General features: G+C 48.8%; 1 protein-coding gene across 2 annotated transcripts in view; it reads right to left on the bottom strand.

Annotated features, from left to right (window-relative positions):
* Positions 1-792: 792 nt before the first annotated feature.
* The window catches only part of AMPD3 (adenosine monophosphate deaminase 3), a 65,753-nt gene continuing 41,905 nt past the window's right edge, over positions 793-24,640 (bottom strand). For both annotated transcript variants that reach the window (XM_040410368.1, XM_040410369.1), the window contains exons 8-15: positions 15,595-15,726; positions 14,946-15,109; positions 10,660-10,786; positions 10,420-10,583; positions 5,436-5,556; positions 2,392-2,565; positions 1,604-1,714; positions 793-1,328 (exon numbers count right to left, since the gene is read on the bottom strand). In XM_040410368.1, the coding sequence (XP_040266302.1) occupies positions 1,149-1,328; positions 1,604-1,714; positions 2,392-2,565; positions 5,436-5,556; positions 10,420-10,583; positions 10,660-10,786; positions 14,946-15,109; positions 15,595-15,726 (1,173 nt within the window). In that variant the 3' untranslated portion in view covers positions 793-1,148. The remainder of the gene's footprint in view (positions 1,329-1,603; positions 1,715-2,391; positions 2,566-5,435; positions 5,557-10,419; positions 10,584-10,659; positions 10,787-14,945; positions 15,110-15,594; positions 15,727-24,640) is intronic.

The following is a 24,640-nucleotide window of genomic DNA, read 5'->3' as shown; positions in this document are numbered from 1 at the left end:
GATAACAGGGGGCAATAGACTGTATTCTCCTGTCCTACAGTCATCCTCTCCGCTGACATGGCTGATACCAGGGGGCAGTAGACTGTATTCTCCTGTCCTACAGTCATCCTCTCCGCTGACATGGCTGATACCAGGGGGCAGTAGACTGTATTCTCCTGTCCTACAGTCATCCTCTCCGCTGACATGGCTGATACCAGGGGGCAGTAGACTGTATTCTCCTGTCCTACAGTCATCCTCTCCGCTGACATGGCTGATACCAGGGGGCAGTAGATTGTATTCTCCTGTCCTACAGTCATCCTCTCCCCTGAAATGGCTGATAACAGGGGGCAATAGACTGTATTCTCCTGTCCTACAATCATCCTCTCCCCTGAAATGGCTGATAACAGGGGCAATAGATTGTATTCTCCTGTCCTACAGTCATCCTCTCCCCTGAAATGGCTGATAACAGGGGGCAATAGACTGTATTCTCCTGTCCTACAGTCATCCTCTCCTCTGAAATGGCTGATAACAGGGAGCAATAGACTGTATTCTCCTGTCCTACAGTCATCCTCTCCCCTGAAATGGCTGATAACAGGGGGCAATAGACTGTATTCTCCTGTCCTACAGTCATCCTCTCCCCTGAAATGGCTGATAACAGGGGGCAATAGATTGTATTCTCCTGTACTACAGTCATCCTCTCCCCTGAAGTGGCTGATAACAGGAGGCAATAGACTGTATTCTCCTGTCCTACAGTCATCCTCTCCGCTGACATGGCTGATACCAGGGGGCAGTAGAATACCATCATATACACAGTGTTTTTAAATAAGGCCCTTTAATGTCTTTGCCTCATTGGTTTACAGTCTTTGATGTGTAATTTTGGGGTCCCACCCTTGACACCCCCCATCCCAGAATTCTCCTCTGTGTTACATATGAGAAGACATAGGCGGTAAGAAGCGCTCCAGCTCTGGAGGTCTCGTCCATCCAGCGCAGGTCACATGACCAAACCGCCTGGTGACGTTAACAAAGCAGTTAATGTTCCATTTATAAGAGTGAAGCTAAAGAGCAGATCCTGGAAGAAAACATCAGACATCCATCATCTTCTTCATCCTCATCATCATCCATGTTGACTTGTAGGCCCCAGAATGAAGATCTGCTCCCCGGGGGTCTTCTCATTGTGACTGCGGCAAGTGAATATCAGCAGAATTCATGGCGTCCGCCAAGAAGCTCAGCTCATTACACAGCGTTTCGTAGCGGAACGCCATCCGGATCTGCGCCACGTTGGTTCTGCTGATGTCGTTTCCTTCTGGACCTTCTTTCATGTAGTTGCATCCCAGAAAATGCTTCTTTTCCTAAAAGACCAGAGGACGAGAGACGGCGATTAGTGTAATAGAGACAACCAGGAACCAAGCTCCACTCACTACGCCAAAACCATCACCCCTACCCCCGCTCCGTCACATCCTGGCAGCAAATCACTATCCCTGGGTCGCTGCTGCAGCCTGCGGCTACGTTGCGGTACATTTGCTGCCATGTTTTGGAGTCTTGTATTTATCCGAACCGGTTTTGACTATAAAAAAAACTGTGGCAAATGCTCCACGTTGTAAAACAGGCGCCGTTGTGCTCTGACCTTATCGGAGAGGCCGCTCTGCAGGACGCTGTTCCTGGCGAGCTCACACAGGTCACAGGTGCTCAGCTTCCAGACCTGAGCGGCGATGGCGTACTCCTCCATCAGGGCTTCCTGCAAAAGAGAGGAAAGAGTGCATCACGATGGGAGGAGAGGGACGGAGACAAGCAGGGGTCACCGACTGAGAGGTACATAGTGGAAGGAGAAGAGTCCTCCCAGCAGCACAGAGGATTTCAGGAGAGGAGTGCGCTGATCTTGTGGAGGTCACAGGGTAAGAGTTACATAGTGGAAGGAGAAGAGTCCTCCCAGCAGCACAGAGGATTTCAGGAGAGGAGTGTGCTGATCCTGTGGAGGTCTCAGGCTGAGAGTTACATAGTAGAAGGAGCAGGGTCCTCCCAGCAGCACAGAGGATTTCAGGAGAGGAGTGTGCTGATCTTGTGGAGGTCACAGGATGAGAGTTACATAGTGGAAGGAGAAGAGTCCTCCCAGCAGCACAGAGGGTTTCAGGAGAGGAGTGTGCTGATCTTGTGGAGGTCACAGGGTAAGAGTTATATAGTGGAAGGAGCAGGGTCCCAGCAGCACAGAGGATTTCAGGAGAAGAGTGTGCTGATCTTGTGGAGGTCACAGGATGAGAGTTACATAGTGGAAGGAGCAGAGCCACCAGCAGCACAGAGTATTTCAGGAGGTGGGGCATATGATGCACGGTATTTCGATGTGGCCTCGGTATGTCACCTCTATAGGGCACTCTACAGGCACAGCAGGGGTCACCCTTACGTTCTCTTTGCACCCACCTTGGTGTAATGGAACTGCATGGGGTCGTCTGTGGACAGGGACACGACCAGGCCTTTGTGCAGGAATTCCCGCAGAGGGTTCTTGGAATATTCGAGGAACAGGCTGTTGTTGCTGAGAGGAGACATCGCGATGGGAATTTGCGCCAAGTAGTAGAGATACTGCAAGACGGGGCTCTATGGGAGAGAAGAGGGGTGATGGCTGCAGTATGAACGGGAGCTCAGAGATTCCTATCAGGGTCATTCAGTCTATACACCTTCATTCCTAACTCTACTCCAGATCTCTGCTTGGTGTCAGTGAATGAGAACATTCTTGTTTACATCCATGTGCTTTAAACCTCTGTAGACCTAACCCCTCCTGAGGATTGTCTGGACTGGACACAGTTCTCCTCACGTCCTGATAATTCGTTACAATGTATCAGTCTGGAGTCCACGCCATTTACACTTGGACACAATTGCGGCAAACCCTCAGTCAGTGGCGTTGCTAGGTTAAAACATTCGAGCCCCGTGAGGTTTTGTCCCAGGCCCCGAATGTCCTGCCTGCCAGCTAGATACAACTGTAAGTCCTCAGGACGGAAATACAATTGAATCTAATGCACTGGAAGAGCTGAAGGACCTGTGGTGACATCACAGGTCATGTGACCAGTAAAACAAGCAGTTGTTGAGAAGGACCTGCGATGATGTCACCATCATGTGACCAGTGCAGGAGAAGACAGCAGTGAAGAGGGGAAGAAGCTGTGGTGAGGTCTGCTACATGAGGAGAGGTAAGTGTAGGGAGAGCAGAGCAATGCTGGGAGTTGTGGTTATTTAACTGGGACTGTATGTTAGGGCTGAAGGGAGGGATGTTATTTACATGGAACTGTGTGTTGGAGGGGGCTGGGGAGGGAGTGATGTTATTTACATGGGACTGAATGTTGAGGGGGTGATGTTTACATGGGATTGCATGTTGGAGGCAGCTGGGGAGGGGGTGATTTTATTTACTTAGGACTGTATGTTGAAGGCGGCTGGGGAGGAGGTGATGTTATTTACATGGCACTATATATTGGAGGGGGCTGGAGAGATGGTGTGATGTTATTTACATGGGACTCTATGGCGGAGGGAGGGAAATAGTGTTATTTACATGGGACTGTATGTTGGAGTGGCTGAAGGGAGGGGAGTGATGTTATTTACACAGGACTGTATTTTGGAGGGGGCAGGAGATATGGTGTGATATTTACATAGGACTGTATGGTGGAGCGAGGAATATAACTACAGGGGGCACTGCAGGGGCATTATAACAGTAGGGGTGATATAAATACTGGGGGCACTGCAGGGGCATTATAACAGTAGGGGTGATATAAATACTGGGGGCACTGCAGGGGCATTATAACAGTAGGGGTGATATAAATACTGGGGGCACTGCAGGGGTATTATAACAGTAGGGGTGATATAAATACTGGGGGCACTGCAGGGGTATTATAACAGTAGGGGTGATATAAATACTGGGGGCACTGCAGGGGCATTATAACAGTAGGGGTGATATAAATACTGGGGGCACTGCAGGGGTATTATAACAGTAGGGGTGATATAAATACTGGGGGCACTGCAGGGGTATTATAACAGTAGGGGTGATATAAATACTGGGGGCACTGCAGGGGCATTATAACAGTAGGGGTGATATAAATACTGGGGGCACTGCAGGGGTATTATAACAGTAGGGTTGATATAAATACTGGGGGCACTGCAGGGGCATTATAACAGTAGGGGTGATATAAATACTGGGGGCACTGCAGGGGCATTATAACAGTAGGGGTGATATAAATACTGGGGGCACTGCAGGGGCATTATAACAGTAGGGGTGATATAAATACTGGGGGCACTGCAGGGGCATTATAACAGTAGGGGTGATATAAATACTGGGGGCACTGCAGGGGCATTATAACAGTAGGGGTGATATAAATACTGGGGGCACTGCAGGGGCATTATAACAGTAGGGGTGATATAAATACTGGGGGCACTGCAGGGGTATTATAACAGTAGAGGTGATATAAATACTGGGGGCACTGTAAGGGTATTTTAAATCTAAGGGACATTATAGGCGTTCTTATTACTACTGGGGGCTTTATAGGAGGGACTTATAAATACATCTTATTTCTACTGAGAGCACTATGGGGGTCTTATTACTACTGAGGGGTCTGTAGAGAGCTTTATTACCACTGGGGGGACAATAGGGGGCCTTATTTCTACTGGGGGCTCTGTAAGGGCATTATTAGTACTGGGGGCTCTTCTACTAATGGGGGCACTATCACTGTTGGGGGCTCTGTAGGGGGCAGCATTACTAATGAGGGCATTCTAGAAGGGAATTACTATTGGTGGGACTATGAGGAGCACTATTACTATGGGGGGCACTCATTCTTCTTCAGGATAGTATTTGGGGGCACAGCGAGCAGCAGGATAACGCTGTGGGGGCTCCAGGTTGGGGGATGATGATAGAAATGTGAGGAACTTAAGATGTCGGTGTGTCACACTCTGCAGAGACGAGGAGCGGCTGAGAGAAGATGATGAGAAGATCTACATCGGAGGAGACGTCACCTGGAGTCCTGGATGTGAGAGGTGGGTGCTGCTGTATAGCAAGTTCAGGAAAATGCAGTGTGAGGGGGAGGGTCGACTTAGAGAACTGAGCCATATGTATTGGGGCTTGGGCCCCGGATCTTTTGAGACCCTATCAATGCCCCTGCCCGCAGGAAGGTTTTCAGCCTGTGAATATCTACTGACTATAGCTATTCACTGACACCAAGCAGAGATCTTGAAAATGGTGAGAAATCCAAATACAAAATATACAGTATTAGAAAGTTGTAGAACTTTTTATTATACTATAATTATTCTTTAGGGTGGACCGGCCCTTTAAGAACGCAGCCTGATACTGCATTACATGGAGGTACAGGGGAGCTGTATACTCTCTGTATAGTGCAGAAGACGCACTTGATTTGCAAAAAGGAGCACTACAACTCCCAGCATTCTGCAACACGATTGACTGAAAGGCCTGGCTTAAAGCTTGTACTTTTTACCTTTTTGAGATTTAATCCATGAGAAATGTTATCAGCGGTTATAAAAGCCGACACCAGATGTGTGATGGAGCCGGCTTCCCCGCAGTGCGGCCGGAACAGGAAGGTGCTCATCCCCCTCTCCCTGGAAGAGGAAGAAACGGAAAACCTTAGGTCATTGCAAACCTTCCAGAGGACAGCGACGACTTCCCATCAGAACAGTCGGGGCCCCGCCAGTCTCTAGTGCAAAGGGGCCCCAGAAGTGAAGAGCGTGGCTCAGAAAAGCTTTGTTCTAGAGATCAGTGGGGGTCATGGAGCACGGGGGTCACATACTTCTGGATTTGGGAAGCTAGAGGCTCCAGTCTACAGAATCCAGGAAGATAGCATTTAACGGGATTCTCTAGAAATACGATGATAATAATAAGGCTGAAACTCAGGGGAGTGTGTAATACTGGGGGCCGGCAGGTCTGGGGCCCCTCAGGCTATGCTTGTGTTCTTCTGAAACCGATATAGCTGCCCCTACCATGGGCGGGCCCTGTGTAATACTGGGGGCCGGCAGTTCTTTGGGCCCCTCAGGCTATGCTTGTGTTTTTCTGAAACCGATATAGCTGCCCCCACCATGTGCCCTGTGTAATACTGGGGGCCGGCAGGTCTTTGGGCCCCTCAGGCTATGCTCGTGTTGTTCTGAAACCGATATAGCTGCCCCCACCATGGGCCCTGTGTAATACTGGGGGCCGGCAGTTCTTTGGGCCCCTCAGGCTATGCTTGTGTTCTTCTGAAACCGATATAGCTGCCCCTACCATGGGCCCTGTGTAATACTGGGGGCCGGCAGGTCTTTGGGCCCCTCAGGCTATGCTCGTGTTGTTCTGAAACCGATATAGCTGCCCCCACCATGGGCCCTGTGTAATACTGGGGTCCGGCAGGTCTTTGGGGCCCTCAGGCTATGCTTGTGTTCTTCTGAAACCGATATAGCTGCCCCTACCATGGGCCCTGTGTAATACTGGGGGCCGGCAGGTCTTTGGGTCCCTCAGGCTATGCTCGTGTTCTTCTGAAACTGATATAGCTGCCCCCACCATGGGCCCTGTGTAATACTGGGGGCCGGCAGGTCTTTGGGCCCCTCAGGCTATGCTTGTGTTCTTCTGAAACCGATATAGCTGCCCCCACCATGGGCCCTGTGTAATACTGGGGGCCGGCAGGTCTTTGGGCCCCTCAGGCTATGCTTGTGTTCTTCTGAAACCGACATAGCTGCCCCCACCATGTGCCCTGTGTAATACTGGGGGCCTTCAGGTCTTTGGGCCTCTCAGGCTATGCTCATGTTCTTCTGAAACCGATATAGCTGCCCCCACCATGTGCCGTGTGTAATACTGGGGGCTGGCAGGTCTTTGGGCCCCTCAGGCTATGCTCGTGCTCTTCTGAAACCGATATAGCTGCCCCCACCATGTGCCCTGTGTAATACTGGGGGCCGGCAGGTCTTTGGGCCCCTCAGGCTATGCTCGTGTTCTTCTGAAACCGATATAGCTTCCCCCACCATGGGCCCTGTGTAATACTGAGAGCCGGAAGGTCTTTGGGTCCCTCAGACTATGCTTGTGTTCTTCTAAAACCGATATAGCTGCCCCCACCATGTGCAGTGTGTAATACTGGGGGCTGTCAGGTCTTTGGGCCCCTCAGGCTATGCTCGTGTTCTTCTGAAACCTCTATAGCTGCCCCCACCATGTGCCCTGTGTAATACTGGGGGCCGGCAGGTCTTTGGGCCCCTCAGGCTATGCTCGTGTTCTTCTGAAACCTCTATAGCTGCCCCACCATGTGCCGTGTGTAATACTGGGAGCCGGCAGGTCTTTGGGCCCCTCAGACTATGCTCGTGTTCTTCTGAAACCGATATAGCTGCCCCCACCATGGGCCCTGTGTAATGCTGGGGGCCGGCAGGTCTTTGGGCCTCTCAGGCTATGCTCGTGTTCTTCTGAAACCTCTATAGCTGCCCCCACCATGTGCCGTGTGTAATACTGGGGGCCGGCAGGTCTTTGGGCCCCTCAGGCTATGCTCGTGTTCTTCTGAAACCGATATAGCTGCCCCCACCATGGGCCCTGTGTAATACTGGGGGCCGGAAGGTCTTTGGGTCCCTCAGACTATGCTTGTGTTCTTCTAAAACCGATATAGCTGCCCCCACCATGTGCAGTGTGTAATACTGGGGGCCAGCAGGTCTTTGGGCACCTCAGGCTATGCTCGTGCTCTTCTGAAACCGATATAGCTGCCCCCACCATGGGCCCTGTGTAATACTGGGGGCCTTCAGGTCTTTGGGCCCCTCAGGCTATGCTCGTGCTCTTCTGAAACCGATATAGCTGCCCCCACCATGGGCCCTGTGTAATACTGGGGGCCGGCAGGTCTTTGGGCCCCTCAGGCTATGCTCGTGTTCTTCTGAACCGATATAGCTGAGCCCACCATGTGCTGTGTGTAATACTGGGGGCCGGCAGGTCTTTGGGCCTCTCAGGCTATGCTCGTGTTCTTCTTAAACCTCTATAGCTGCCCCCACCATGTGACCTGTGTAATACTGGGGGCTGGCAGGTCTTTGGGCCCCTCAGGCTATGCTCGTGTTATTCTGAAACCGATATAGCTGCCCCCACCATGGGCCCTGTGTAATACTGGGGGCCGGCAGGTCTTTGGGCCCCTCAGGTTATGCTTGTGTTCTTCTAAAACCGATATAGCTGCCCCCACCATGTGCAGTGTGTAATACTGGGGGCCGGCAGGTCTTTGGGCCCCACAGGCTATGCTCGTGTTCTTCTGAAACCGATATAGCTGCCCCCACCATGTGCCCTGTGTAATACTGGGGGCCTTCAGGTCTTTGGGCCCCTCAGGCTATGCTCGTGCTCTTCTGAAACCGATATAGCTGCCCCCACCATGTGCCCTGTGTAATACTGGGGGCCAGCAGGTCTTTGGGCCCCTCAGGCTATGCTCATGTTCTTCTGAAACCGATATAGCTGAGCCCACCATGTGACCTGTGTAATACTGGGGGCTGGCAGGTCTTTGGGCCCCTCAGGCTATGCTCGTGTTATTCTGAAACCGATATAGCTGCCCCCACCATGGGCCCTGTGTAATACTGGGGGCCGGCAGGTCTTTGGGCCCCTCAGGTTATGCTTGTGTTCTTCTAAAACCGATATAGCTGCCCCCACCATGTGCAGTGTGTAATACTGGGGGCCGGCAGGTCTTTGGGCCCCACAGGCTATGCTCGTGTTCTTCTGAAACCGATATAGCTGCCCCCACCATGTGCCCTGTGTAATACTGGGGGCCTTCAGGTCTTTGGGCCCCTCAGGCTATGCTCGTGCTCTTCTGAAACCGATATAGCTGCCCCCACCATGTGCCCTGTGTAATACTGGGGGCCAGCAGGTCTTTGGGCCCCTCAGGCTATGCTCATGTTCTTCTGAAACCGATATAGCTGAGCCCACCATGTGCTGTGTGTAATGCTGGGGGCCGGCAGGTCTTTGGGCCCCTCAGGCTATGCTCGTGTTCTTCTGAAACCGATATAGCTGCCCCCACCATGTGCCCTGTGTAATACTGGGGGCCTTCAGGTCTTTGGGCCTCTCAGGCTATGCTTGTGTTCTTCTGAAACCTCTATAGCTGCCCCCACCATGTGCCGTGTGTAATACTGGGAGCCGGCAGGTCTTTGGGCCCCTCAGACTATGCTCGTGTTCTTCTGAAACCGATATAGCTGTCCCCACCATGGGCCCTGTGTAATACTGGGGGCCGGCAGGTCTTTGGGCCCCTCAGGCTATGCTCATGTTCTTCTGAAACCGATATAGCTGCCCCCACCATGTGCCCTGTGTAATACTGGGGGCCTTCAGGTCTTTGGGCCTCTCAGGCTATGCTTGTGTTCTTCTAAAACCTCTATAGCTGTCCCCACCATGTGCCGTGTGTAATACTGGGAGCCGGCAGGTCTTTGGGCCCCTCAGACTATGCTCGTGTTCTTCTGAAACCGATATAGCTGCCCCCACCATGTGCCGTGTGTAATACTGGGGGCCAGCAGGTCTTTGGGCCCCTCAGGCTATGCTAGTGCTCTTCTGAAACCTCTATAGTTGCCCCCACCATGTGACCTGTGTAATACTGGGGGCCGGCAGGTCTTTGGGCCCCTCAGGCTATGCTCGTGTTATTCTGAAACCGATATAGCTGCCCCCACCATGGGCCCTGTGTAATGCTGGGGGCCGGCAGGTCTTTGGGCCTCTCAGGCTATGCTCGTGTTCTTCTGAAACCTCTATAGCTGCCCCCACCATGTGCCGTGTGTAATACTGGGGGCCGGCAGGTCTTTGGGCCCCTCAGGCTATGCTCGTGTTCTTCTGAAACCGATATAGCTTCCCCCACCATGGGCCCTGTGTAATACTGAGAGCCGGAAGGTCTTTGGGTCCCTCAGACTATGCTTGTGTTCTTCTAAAACCGATATAGCTGCCCCCACCATGTGCAGTGTGTAATACTGGGGGCCGTCAGGTCTTTGGGCCTCTCAGGCTATGCTCGTGTTCTTCTGAAACCTCTATAGCTGCCCCCACCATGTGCCCTGTGTAATACTGGGGGCCGGCAGGTCTCTGGGCCTCTCAGGCTATGCTCATGTTCTTCTGAAACCGATATAGCTGCCCCCACCATGTGCCGTGTGTAATACTGGGGGCCGGCAGGTCTTTGGGCCCCTCAGACTATGCTCGTGTTCTTCTGAAACCTCTATAGCTGCCCCCACCATATGCCGTGTGCAATACTGGGGGCCTTCAGGTCTTTGGGCCCCTCAGGCTATGCTCGTGTTCTTCTGAAACCTCTATAGTTGCCCCCTACTGCAGCCATATACACGTAGCGGATACGCTGCAGATTTTCTGCACAAATCTCGTCCACACACTGCAGAAATTTTTCACAGGTTGAGACTTAAAATGCGCAGGAGCTCGATTTATTCCGCAGATTTCTGCCTCGGATTGAGTGAAACCTGTAGAAAGCCCTCAGCAGTTCAGGCCCCGCCATTAAGGAGCGCTCGGGGGTCACTTACCTGCGCAGGTTGTTGAGCAGCATGATGTTGCCGTACATGTAGTACAGGTAGTAGCTGTACGGGGGGTTCTGCTCGTGCGTCCACTGGTCGGGGGTTGGACTCTTGTTGGTGAACATGTGGTCGTTGTGTTTGGACTCATCGTCAACGCTGTCGAAGCCGGTGACCTGGAATCAGAAAGGTCCTGATCATCGAGGGGCCTGGAGCGATATCAACGGAGGAAGGGGGTCTCCCGGGACTTACGTAGTTGAGGAAGAGGTAGAGCTCCTTGTGATCTGAAGGGTTAATTGTTGCCTCAAACAGCGGCAAGAAAATATTTTCTAACATTTTGCCAAAATCTGGGAGAATCTTCTTGGATCTGAAGATGTCACTGGGAGAGAAGAAGCATCCGTTAATTCACTAGCGTTATTAGCATGTGCCCACGTGTTATTAGTATGTGCCCACGTGTTATTCGTATGTGCCCACGTGTTATTAGTATGTGCCCACGTGTTATTAGTATGTGCCCACGTGTTATTCGTATGTGCCCACGTGTTATTCGTATGTGCCCACGTGTTATTAGTATGTGCCCACTATGTAATTAGTATGTGCCCACGTGTTATTCGTATGTGCCCACGTGTTATTCGTATGTGCCCACGTGTTATTCGTATGTGCCCACGTGTTATTAGTATGTGCTCACATGTTATTAGTATGTGCTCACATGTTATTAGTATGTGCCCACCTTTTATTAGTATGTGCCCACGTGTTATTAGTATGTGCCCACGTGTTATTCGTATGTGCCCACGTGTTATTAGTATGTGCTCACATGTTATTAGTATGTGCCCACCTTTTATTAGTATGTGCCCACGTGTTATTAGTATGTGCCCACGTGTTATTAGTTGCCCCTCGGCGCAGTCTGCTGGCAAAGTCCACTTGTACAGTCGTGGCCAAAAGTTTTGAGAATGACACAAATATTAGTTTTCACAAAGTTTGCTGCTAAACTGCTGTTAGATCTTTGTGTCAGTTGTTTCTGTGATGTAGTGAAATATAATTCCACGCACTTCATACGTTTCAAAGGCTTTTATCGACAATTCCATGACATTGATGCAAAGAGTCAGTATTTGCAGTGTTGGCCCTTCTTTTTCAGGACCTCTGCAATCCGACTGGGCATGCTCTCAATCACCTTCTGGGCCAATTCCTGACTGATAGCAACCCATTCTTTCATCATCACTTCTTGGAGTTTGTCAGAATTAGTGGGTTTTTGTTTGTCCACCCGCCTCTTGAGGATTGACCACAAGTTCTCAATGGGATTAAGATCTGGGGAGTTTCCAGGCCATGGACCCAAAATGTCAACGTTTTGGTCCCCGAGCCACTTAGTTATCACTTTTGCCTTATGGCACGGTGCTCCATCGTGCTGGAAAATGCATTGTTCTTCACCAAACTGTTGTTGGATTGTTGGAAGAAGTTGCTGTTGGAGGGTGTTTTGGTGCCATTCTTTATTCATGGCTGTGTTTTTGGGCAAAATTGTGAGTGAGCCCACTCCCTTGGATGAGAAGCAACCCCACACATGAATGGTCTCAGGATGCTTTACTGTTGGCATGACACAGGACTGATGGTAGCGCTCACCTTTTCTTCTCCGGACAAGCCTTTTTCCAGATGCTCCAAACAATCGGAAAGAGGCTTCATCGGAGAATATGACTTTGCCCCAGTCCTCAGCAGTCCATTCACCAGACTTTCTGCAGAAGATCAATCTGTCCCTGATGTTTATTTTGGAGAGAAGTGGCTTCTTTGCTGCCCTTCTTGACACCAGGCCATCTTCCAAAAGTCTTGGCCTCACTGTGCGTGCAGATGCGCTCACACCTGCCTGCTGCCATTCCTGAGCAAGCGCTGCACTGGTGGCACTCCGATCCCGCAGCTGAATCCTCTTCAGGAGACGATCCTGGCGCTTGCTGGACTTTCTTGGACGCCCTGAAGCCTTCTTAACAAGAATTGAACCTCTTTCCTTGAAGTTCTTGATGATCCTATAAATTGTTGATTGAGGTACAATCTTAGTAGCCACAATATCCTTGCCTGTGAAGCCATTTTTATGCAACGCAATGATGGCTGCACGCGTTTCTTTGCAGGTCACCATGGTTAACAATAGAAGAACAATGATTTCCAGCATCACCCTCCTTTTAACATGTCAAGTCTGCCATTTTAACCCAATCAGCCTGACCTAATGATCTCCAGCCTTGTGCTCCTCAACATTCTCACCTGAGTTAACAAGACGATTACAGAAATGATCTCAGCAGGTCCTTTAATGACAGCAATGAAATGCAGTGGAAAGGTTTTTTTGGGATTAAGTTCATTTTCATGGCAAAGAAGGACTATGCAATTCATCTGATCACTCTTCATAACATTCTGGAGTATATGCAAATTACTGTTATAAAAACTTAAGCAGCAACTTTTCCAATTTCCAATATTTATGTAATTCTCAAAACTTTTGGCCACGACTGTAGATGTCAAATGATGAATTTCAAACCAACAGTAATTGCAGTTCCCAGGATCTACCACTGGGCGGCAGTGAGGCATCATTACCGTCAATGCATCTTCCCAATCTGTAAGAGCAGCAAGCAGACGAAGCGGGCGGTGATGGGACGGGTGATGGGCGCCTCGTCGCCCTGTGTTAATGGCCCAGAGAGACTGGTTTTTATTGCAATTGCATCAGGTTTCTTAACCACAGGAAGCATAAAGTGTATTTCCTCTATAATTAAGGCCGTCCAGTAAGTGGAGAGGCTGCGGTAATAATCCTCCGATTTCTATACCGCCATCATATTCCACAGCAGTTTACAATCAGCGGCCATTACAGAACTCATGAGTCCCAGCCGGTGTCTGCGCAGGGATGAAGCGCATTACGATGCGTGGGGCGGATATGGATGGAGGGATGATGAGGGTAGTGGAAAAGGAGGCACAGAGAGAAGGGTCATTGATAGCCCAGCGATTCCACCGCAGTGTCGGGAGAGGCGGCTCATTCCATTGTATGGTGGACGTGCGACCAACGCAGTGACTGGCACAGGACTGAGACCTCGGTGTAGTGACTGGCACAGGGCAGAGGCATCGGTGTAGTGACTGGCTCAGGGCAGAGGCATTGGCGTAGTGACTGGCTCAGGGCAGAGGCATTGGCGTAGTGACTGGCACAGGACTGAGACCTCGGCGTAGTGACTGGCACAGGGTGAAGACATCAGTATAGTGACTGGCACAGGGCAGAGGCATCGGTGTAGTGACTGGCACAGGACTGAGACCTCGGTGTAGTGACTGGCACAGGGCAGAGGCATCGGTGTAGTGACTGGCTCAGGGCAGAGGCATTGGCGTAGTGACTGGCACAGGACTGAGACCTCGGCGTAGTGACTGGCACAGGGTGAAGACATCAGTATAGTGACTGGCACAGGGCAGAGGCATCGGTGTGGTGACTGGCACAGGGCAGAGGCATCGGTGTAGTGACTGGCACAGGGCAGAGGCATCGGTGTAGTGACTGGCACAGGGCAGAGGCATCGGTGTAGTGATTGGCACAGGACTGAGACCTCGGCGTAGTGACTGGCACAGGACTGAGACCTCGGTGTAGTGACTGGCACAGGGCAGAGGCATCGGTGTAGTGACTGGCTCAGGGCAGAGGCATCGGTGTAGTGACTGGCACAGGACTGAGACCTCGGTGTAGTGACTGGCACAGGGCAGAGGCATCGGTGTAGTGACTGGCTCAGGGCAGAGGCATCGGTGTAGTGACTGGCACAGGCTAGAGGCATCGGTGTAGTGACTGGCACAGGCTAGAGGCATCGGTGTAGTGACTGGCACAGGCTAGAGGCATCGGTGTAGTGACTGGCTCAGGGCAGAGGCATCGGTGTAGTGAATGGCTCAGGGAAGAGGCATCGGTGTAGTGACTGGCTCAGGGCAGAGGCATCGGTGTAGTGACTGGCTCAGGGCAGAGGCATTGGTGTAGTGACTGGCACAGGCTAGAGGCATCGGTGTAGTGACTGGCACAGGCTAGAGGCATCGGTGTAGTGACTGGCTCAGGGCAGAGGCATCGGTGTAGTGACTGGCTCAGGGAAGAGGCATCGGTGTAGTGACTGGCTCAGGGCAGAGGCATCGGTGTAGTGACTGGCACAAGCTAGAGGCATCGGTGTAGTGACTGGCACAGGCTAGAGGCATTGGTGTAGTGACTGGCACAGGCTAGAGGCATCGGTGTAGTGACTGGCACAGGCTAGAGGCATTGGTGTAGTGACTGGCACAGGCTAGAGGCATCGGTGTAGTGACTGGCTCAGGGCAGAGGCATCGGTGTAGTGACTGGCACAGGCTAGAGGCATCGGTGTAGTGACTGGCACAGGCTAGAGGCATCGGTGTAGTGACTGGCACAATGTGGATACAAGAAGCTATAAAAGGTTCCGAGAGGGGACCTGATGCTCGAGTGACTCCTGATGAAGTCACTCTAATGTTAATTGCAGCTTTGGGTGTGACTGGAGTATAAGAGTTGCTCTCATTTGATGGGTATTAGATTGGGGTTTGATCCAGGAGGGACTTACAAGATGCGGGGCACCTGGATGATCCAGCGCATGTTGGGGGAGTAGACCTTGTGCTTGATGAACCACTTGGCCAGGATGTCCCACTCGTCGGGGGAGCGGCCGTAGATGGATAGCCGCGGCTCGGTGTACTGGTACTTGCTGTCCTCCAGCTCTCCGGCCACTTCCTGGACACACAGACAGGGGACGCATTAATAGGAAAACCACAAAAAGGACAAAAAACAGGAAGAACAAATGAGGAACATGACTACCCTTACATTAGAAGTTTTTAAGGTGCACTTAAAGATGGCAGAGTGGTCCTCATAGGGACAGCCAGGGATCTGAACCAGAAGCTCAGGATGAGCATACACTACCATTTTTTGTGGGCCTCTGACTTTGATTTGCAGCCCCACTTTTAGGCCCTTCGGGAATATTGAAAGGGATTGTCCAGAATTAGGAAAACATGGCTGCATTCTTCCAAACACAGCGCCACCCCTGTCCACAGGTTGTGTCTGGTATTGCAGCTCAATTCCATTGATGTCACTAGGACCTTACTGCAATACCACACGTGACCTGTGAACAGGTGTGGCGCTATTTCTGGGTAGTCTGACTAGAAGATGAGCTATTCCCAGATGGGCTGGACGCATTCGCTCCCCTGGGATTGTGGGCCCACCTTGATAATCCGGGCGAAGTACTCTCCGTCTAAGTAATTCTCCGTCTTCAGGTACAGGTCTCTCAGCTCGCTCGCTCCCACCGGGTTATACTTGGCGTTGAATTTATCGAATCGGTGGAAGGTTTGTCGTCCCTGAGGGTTAGCATTGTGCCATTATTAAACAGCATCCCCCAAAAATCCAGGAACCCCAATAAATAGAACAATAGAAAATCCTATGCAGAGGTGACAACCAATATGGCTGCTTCTACAGCTCCCACCACCAGGGTTGTCACCCACCGTCCTAGAGTCGGTCTGCCCAGTTCTCACCACATACAGACAGCGCTCCCATTCAGAAGGCTAGCCGGGTGACCCCCCCCCCCCTGTGGGAGAGGATGGACGGTTATCACCCAGCTTTACCAGACACAGATCTAACCAGGAAGCCAGGGACCGCTCAGCAGGACCACCTTATAAAGGTTCTGTACATTATAGTAATCGCACTGCTATGACTGGGAGTCGGATTGTAAAACCACAGAATTCTATTAGATTGAGTCTTTTTTTAGTAGTTATAGATCTGGAGTTTCCATGATCCAAATATCTCAGAGCTCTGGAAAATGGAGCAAAGTTCTACGTCTTATGTCTGCTTTCCAAAAGGACTCATTACCTCGGAGCTCAAACAGTCCTCAGACTTCAGAGCACAGACAGTCCTGAGACTTATTACCTCAGAGCTAAGACAGTCCTGAGACTTATTACCTCAGAGCTAAGACAGTCCTGAGACTTATTATCTCAAAGCTAAGACAGTCCTGAGACTCATTACCTCAGAGCTCAGACAGTCCTCAGACTTCAGAGCACAGACAGTCCTCAGACTTATTATCTCAGAGCTCAGACAGTCCTCACACTTATTACCTCGGAGCTCAAACAGTCCTCAGACTTCAGAGCACAGACAGTCCTCAGACTTCAGAGCACAGACAGTCCTCAGACTTCAGAGCACAGACAGTCCTCAGACTTATTATCTCAGAGCTCAGACAGTCCTCAGACTTCAGAGCACAGACAGTCCTCAGACTTATTATCTCAGAGCACAGACAGTCCTCAGACTTATTATCTCAGAGCTCAGACAGTCCTCAGACTTCAGAGCTCAGACAGTCCTCAGACTTATTATCTCAGAGCTCAAACAGTCCTCAGACTTATTATCTCAGAGCTAAGACAGTCCTCAGACTCATTACCTCCTCAGACTTATTATCTCGGAGCTAAGACAGTCCTGAGACTCATTACCTTGGAGCTCAAACAGTCCTCAGACTTATTATCTCAGAGCTAAGACAGTCCTCAGACTTATTATCTCAGAGCTCAGACAGTCCTCAGACTTCAGAGCACAGACAGTCCTCAGACTTATTATCTCAGAGCTCAGACAGTCCTCAGACTTCAGAGCTCAGACAGTCCTCAGACTTATTATCTCAGAGCTCAAACAGTCCTCAGACTTATTATCTCAGAGCTCAAACAGTCCTCAGACTTATTATCTCAGAGCTCAAACAGTCCTCAGACTTATTATCTCAGAGCTAAGACAGTCCTGAGACTCATTACCTCGGAGCTCAAACAGTCCTCAGACTTATTACCTCGCAGCTCAGACAGTCCTCAGACTTATTATCTCGCAGCTCAGACAGTCCTCAGACTTATTATCTCAGAGCTAAGACAGTCCTGAGACTCATTACCTTGGAGCTCAAACAGTCCTCAGACTTCAGAGCACAGACAGTCCTCAGACTTATTATCTCAGAGCTAAGACAGTCCTCACACTTATTATCTCAGAGCTAAGACAGTTCTCAGACTTCAGAGCTCAGACAGTCCTCAGACTTATTATCTCAGAGCTAAGACAGTCCTGAGACTCATTACCTCCTCAGACTTATTATCTCAGAGCTAAGACAGTCCTGAGACTCATTACCTTGGAGCTCAAACAGTCCTCAGACTTCAGAGCACAGACAGTCCTCAGACTTATTATCTCAGAGCACAGACAGTCCTCAGACTTATTATCTCAGAGCTCAGACAGTCCTCAGACTCATTACCTCGGAGCTCAAACAGTCCTCAGACTTATTATCTCAGAGCTCAGACAGTCCTCAGACTTCAGAGCTCAGACAGTCCTCAGACTTATTATCTCAGAGCTCAAACAGTCCTCAGACTTATTATCTCAGAGCTCAAACAGTCCTCAGACTTATTATCTCAGAGCTAAGACAGTCCTGAGACTCATTACCTCCTCAGACTTATTACCTCAGAGCTAAGACAGTCCTGAGACTCATTACCTCGGAGCTCAAACAGTCCTCAGACTTATTATCTCAGAGCTAAGACAGTCCTGAGACTCATTACCTCGGAGCTCAAACAGTCCTCAGACTTATTACCTCGCAGCTCAGACAGTCCTCAGACTTATTATCTCGCAGCTCAGACAGTCCTCAGACTTATTATCTCGCAGCTCAGACAGTCCTCAGACTTATTATCTCAGAGCTAAGACAGTCCTGAGACTCATTACCTTGGAGCTCAAACAGTCCTCAGACTTCAGAGCACAGACAGTCCTCAGACTTATTATCTCAGAGCTAAGACAGTCCTCACACTTATTATCTCAGAGCTAAGACAGTTCTCAGACTTCAGAGCTCAGACAGTCCTCAGACTTATTATCTCAGAGCTAAGACAGTCCTGAGACTCATTACCTTGGAGCTCAAACAGTCCTCAGACTTCAGAGCACAGACAGTCCTCAGACTTATTATCTCAGAGCACAGACAGTCCTCAGACTTATTATCTCAGAGATCAGACAGTCTCAGACTTATTATCTCGGAGCTCAGACAGTCCACCGACTTATTATCTCAGAGCTCAGACAGTCCTCAGACCTATTACCTCGGAGCTAAGACAGTCCTCACACTTATTATCTCAGAGCTAAGACAGTCTCAGACTTATTATCTCGGAGCTCAGACAGTCCTCAGACTTATTATCTCAGAGCTAAGACAGTCCTGAGACTCATTACCTCGGAGCTAAGACAGTCCTCAGACTTATTACCTCGGAGCTCAAACAGTCCACAGAGTTATTATCTCAGAGCTCAGACAGTCCACAGAGTTATTTTCTCAGAACTCATACAGTGCTCAGACTTATAATTATCTCAGAGATCAGACAGTCCTCATACCTTTTATTCCAGAGATCAGACAGTCCACAGAGTTATTACCTCAGAACACAGACAGTCCTCAGACTTATAATTATCTCAGAGATCAGACAGTCCACCGACTTATTATCTCAGAGATCAGACAGTCCACCGACTTATTATCCCAGAGATCAGACAGTCCACCGACTTCTTATCTCAGAGATCAGACAGTCCACCGACTTATTATCTCAGAGATCAGACAGTCCACCGACTTATTATCTCAGAGATCAGACAGTCCACCGACTTATTATCTCAGAGATCAGACAATCCACAGACTTATTATCCCAGAGATCAGACAATCCACCGACTTATTATCTCAGAGATCAGACAGTCCACCGACTTATTATCTCAGAGATCAGACAGTCCACCGACTTATTATCTCAGAGATCAGACAATCCACAGACTTATTATCCCAGAGATCAGACAGTCCACCGACTTATTATCTCAGAGATCAGACAGTCCACAGACTTATTATCTCAGAGATCAGACAGTCCACCGACTTATTATCTCAGAGATCAGACAATCCACAGACTTATTATCCCAGAGATCAGACAGTCCTCAGACTTATAATTATCTCAGAGATCAGACAGTCCACAGACTTATTATCTCAGAGATCAGACATTCCACCGACTTATTATCTCAGAGATCAGACAATCCACAGACTTATTATCTCAGAGATCAGACAGTCCACCGACTTATTATCTCAGAGATCAGACAGTCCACCGACTTATTATCTCAGAGATCAGACAGTCCACAGACTTATTATCTCAGAGATCAGACAGTCCACCGACTTATTATCTCACAGATCAGACAGTCCACCGACTTATTATCTCAGAGATCAGACAGTCCACCGACTTATTATCTCAGAGATCAGACAGTCCACCGACTTATTATCTCAGAGATCAGACAGTCCACCGACTTATTATCTCAGAGATCAGACAATCCACAGACTTATTATCCCAGAGATCAGACAGTCCACCGACTTATTATCTCAGAGATCAGACAGTCCACAGACTTATTATCTCACAGATCAGACAGTCCACCGACTTATTATCTCAGAGATCAGACAGTCCACCGACTTATTATCTCAGAGATCAGACAGTCCACCGACTTATTATCTCAGAGATCAGACAATCCACCGACTTATTATCTCAGAGATCAGACAGTCCACCGACTTATTATCCCAGAGATCAGACAATCCACCGACTTATTATCTCAGAGATCAGACAGTCCACCGACTTATTATCTCAGAGATCAGACAGTCCACCGACTTATTATCTCAGAGATCAGACAGTCCACCGACTTATTATCTCAGAGATCAGACAGTCCACCGACTTATTATCTCAGAGATCAGACAGTCCACAGACTTATTATCCCAGAGATCAGACAGTCCACCGACTTATTATCTCAGAGATCAGACAGTCCACCGACTTATTATCCCAGAGATCAGACAGTCCACCGACTTATTATCCCAGAGATCAGACAGTCCACAGACTTATTATCTCAGAGCTCTGACAGTCCACCGACTTATTATCCCAGAGATCAGACAGTCCTCAGACTTATTATCCCAGAGATCAGACAGTCCACCGACTTATTATCTCAGAGATCAGACAGTCCACAGACTTATTATCTCAGAGATCAGACAGTCCACCGACTTATTATCTCAGAGATCAGACAGTCCACAGACTTATTATCTCAGAGATCAGACAGTCCACCGACTTATTATCTCAGAGATCAGACAGTCCACCGACTTATTATCTCAGAGATCAGACAGTCCACCGACTTATTATCTCAGAGATCAGACAGTCCACCGACTTATTATCTCAGAGATCAGACAGTCCACAGACTTATTATCTCAGAGATCAGACAATCCACAGACTTATTATCCCAGAGATCAGACAGTCCACCGACTTATTATCTCAGAGATCAGACAGTCCACAGACTTATTATCTCACAGATCAGACAGTCCACCGACTTATTATCTCAGAGATCAGACAGTCCACCGACTTATTATCTCGGAGCTCAGACAGTCCTCAGACTTATTACCTCAGAGCTAAGACAGTCCTGAGACTCATTACCTCGGAGCTCAAACAGTCCTCAGACTTATTATCTCAGAGCTAAGACAGTCCTGAGACTCATTACCTCGGAGCTCAAACAGTCCTCAGACTTATTACCTCGCAGCTCAGACAGTCCTCAGACTTATTATCTCGCAGCTCAGACAGTCCTCAGACTTATTATCTCGCAGCTCAGACAGTCCTCAGACTTATTATCTCAGAGCTAAGACAGTCCTGAGACTCATTACCTTGGAGCTCAAACAGTCCTCAGACTTCAGAGCACAGACAGTCCTCAGACTTATTATCTCAGAGCTAAGACAGTCCTCACACTTATTATCTCAGAGCTAAGACAGTTCTCAGACTTCAGAGCTCAGACAGTCCTCAGACTTATTATCTCAGAGCTAAGACAGTCCTGAGACTCATTACCTCCTCAGACTTATTATCTCAGAGCTAAGACAGTCCTGAGACTCATTACCTTGGAGCTCAAACAGTCCTCAGACTTCAGAGCACAGACAGTCCTCAGACTTATTATCTCAGAGCACAGACAGTCCTCAGACTTATTATCTCAGAGATCAGACAGTCTCAGACTTATTATCTCGGAGCTCAGACAGTCCACCGACTTATTATCTCAGAGCTCAGACAGTCCTCAGACCTATTACCTCGGAGCTAAGACAGTCCTCACACTTATTATCTAAGAGCTAAGACAGTCTCAGACTTATTATCTCGGAGCTCAGACAGTCCTCAGACTTATTATCTCAGAGCTAAGACAGTCCTGAGACTCATTACCTCAGAGCTCAGACAGTCCTCAGACTTATTATCTCAGAGCTCAGACAGTCCTGAGACTCATTACCTCAGAGCTAAGACAGTCCTCAGACTTATTACCTCGGAGCTCAGACAGTCCACAGAGTTATTTTCTCAGAACTCATACAGTGCTCAGACTTATAATTATCTCAGAGATCAGACAGTCCTCATACCTTTTATTCCAGAGATCAGACAGTCCACAGAGTTATTACCTCAGAACACAGACAGTCCTCAGACTTATAATTATCTCAGAGATCAGACAGTCCACCGACTTATTATCTCAGAGATCAGACAGTCCACCGACTTATTATCTCAGAGATCAGACAGTCCACCGACTTATTATCTCAGAGATCAGACAATCCACCGACTTATTATCTCAGAGATCAGACAGTCCACCGACTTATTATCCCAGAGATCAGACAGTCCACCGACTTCTTATCTCAGAGATCAGACAGTCCACCGACTTATTATCTCAGAGATCAGACAGTCCACCGACTTATTATCTCAGAGATCAGACAGTCCACCGACTTATTATCTCAGAGATCAGACAATCCACAGACTTATTATCCCAGAGATCAGACAATCCACCGACTTATTATCTCAGAGATCAGACAGTCCACCGACTTATTATCTCAGAGATCAGACAGTCCACCGACTTATTATCTCAGAGATCAGACAATCCACAGACTTATTATCTCAGAGATCAGACAGTCCACCGACTTATTATCTCAGAGATCAGACAGTCCACAGACTTATTATCTCAGAGATCAGACAGTCCACCGACTTATTATCTGAGATCAGACAATCCACAGACTTATTATCCCAGAGATCAGACAGTCCTCAGACTTATAATTATCTCAGAGATCAGACAGTCCACAGACTTATTATCTCAGAGATCAGACATTCCACCGACTTATTATCTCAGAGATCAGACAATCCACAGACTTATTATCTCAGAGATCAGACAGTCCACCGACTTATTATCTCAGAGATCAGACAGTCCACCGACTTATTATCTCAGAGATCAGACAGTCCACAGACTTATTATCTCAGAGATCAGACAGTCCACCGACTTATTATCTCACAGATCAGACAGTCCACCGACTTATTATCTCAGAGATCAGACAGTCCACCGACTTATTATCTCAGAGATCAGACAGTCCACCGACTTATTATCTCAGAGATCAGACAGTCCACCGACTTATTATCTCAGAGATCAGACAATCCACAGACTTATTATCCCAGAGATCAGACAGTCCACCGACTTATTATCTCAGAGATCAGACAGTCCACAGACTTATTATCTCACAGATCAGACAGTCCACCGACTTATTATCTCAGAGATCAGACAGTCCACCGACTTATTATCTCAGAGATCAGACAGTCCACCGACTTATTATCTCAGAGATCAGACAATCCACCGACTTATTATCTCAGAGATCAGACAGTCCACCGACTTATTATCCCAGAGATCAGACAATCCACCGACTTATTATCTCAGAGATCAGACAGTCCACCGACTTATTATCTCAGAGATCAGACAGTCCACCGACTTATTATCTCAGAGATCAGACAGTCCACCGACTTATTATCTCAGAGATCAGACAGTCCACCGACTTATTATCTCAGAGATCAGACAGTCCACCGACTTATTATCCCAGAGATCAGACAGTCCACCGACTTATTATCTCAGAGATCAGACAGTCCACCGACTTATTATCCCAGAGATCAGACAGTCCACCGACTTATTATCCCAGAGATCAGACAGTCCACAGACTTATTATCTCAGAGCTCTGACAGTCCACCGACTTATTATCCCAGAGATCAGACAGTCCTCAGACTTATTATCCCAGAGATCAGACAGTCCACCGACTTATTATCTCAGAGATCAGACAGTCCACCGACTTATTATCTCAGAGATCAGACAGTCCACCGACTTATTATCTCAGAGATCAGACAGTCCACCGACTTATTATCTCAGAGATCAGACAGTCCACAGACTTATTATCCCAGAGATCAGACAGTCCACCGACTTATTATCTCAGAGATCAGACAGTCCACCGACTTATTATCCCAGAGATCAGACAGTCCACCGACTTATTATCCCAGAGATCAGACAGTCCACAGACTTATTATCTCAGAGCTCTGACAGTCCACCGACTTATTATCCCAGAGATCAGACAGTCCTCAGACTTATTATCCCAGAGATCAGACAGTCCACCGACTTATTATCTCAGAGATCAGACAGTCCACCGACTTATTATCTCAGAGATCAGACAGTCCACCGACTTATTATCTCAGAGATCAGACAGTCCACCGACTTATTATCTCAGAGATCAGACAGTCCACAGACTTATTATCCCAGAGATCAGACAGTCCACCGACTTATTATCTCAGAGATCAGACAGTCCACCGACTTATTATCCCAGAGATCAGACAGTCCACCGACTTATTATCCCAGAGATCAGACAGTCCACAGACTTATTATCTCAGAGCTCTGACAGTCCACCGACTTATTATCCCAGAGATCAGACAGTCCTCAGACTTATTATCCCAGAGATCAGACAGTCCACCGACTTATTATCTCAGAGATCAGACAGTCCACCGACTTATTATCTCAGAGATCAGACAGTCCACAGACTTATTATCTCAGAGATCAGACAGTCCACCGACTTATTATCTCAGAGATCAGACAGTCCACAGACTTATTATCTCAGAGATCAGACAGTCCACCGACTTATTATCTCAGAGATCAGACAGTCCACCGACTTATTATCTCAGAGATCAGACAGTCCACCGACTTATTATCTCAGAGATCAGACAGTCCACCGACTTATTATCTCAGAGATCAGACAGTCCACAGACTTATTATCTCAGAGATCAGACAATCCACAGACTTATTATCCCAGAGATCAGACAGTCCACCGACTTATTATCTCAGAGATCAGACAGTCCACAGACTTATTATCTCACAGATCAGACAGTCCACCGACTTATTATCTCACAGATCAGACAGTCCACCGACTTATTATCTCAGAGATCA

This window comes from Bufo bufo, chromosome 10, assembly GCF_905171765.1.
Source record: "Bufo bufo chromosome 10, aBufBuf1.1, whole genome shotgun sequence".
NCBI classification, from domain to species: Eukaryota; Metazoa; Chordata; class Amphibia; order Anura; family Bufonidae; genus Bufo; species Bufo bufo.
Note: the sequence above shows the minus strand (reverse complement) of the source record. Positions and strands in the feature narration are given on the sequence as shown.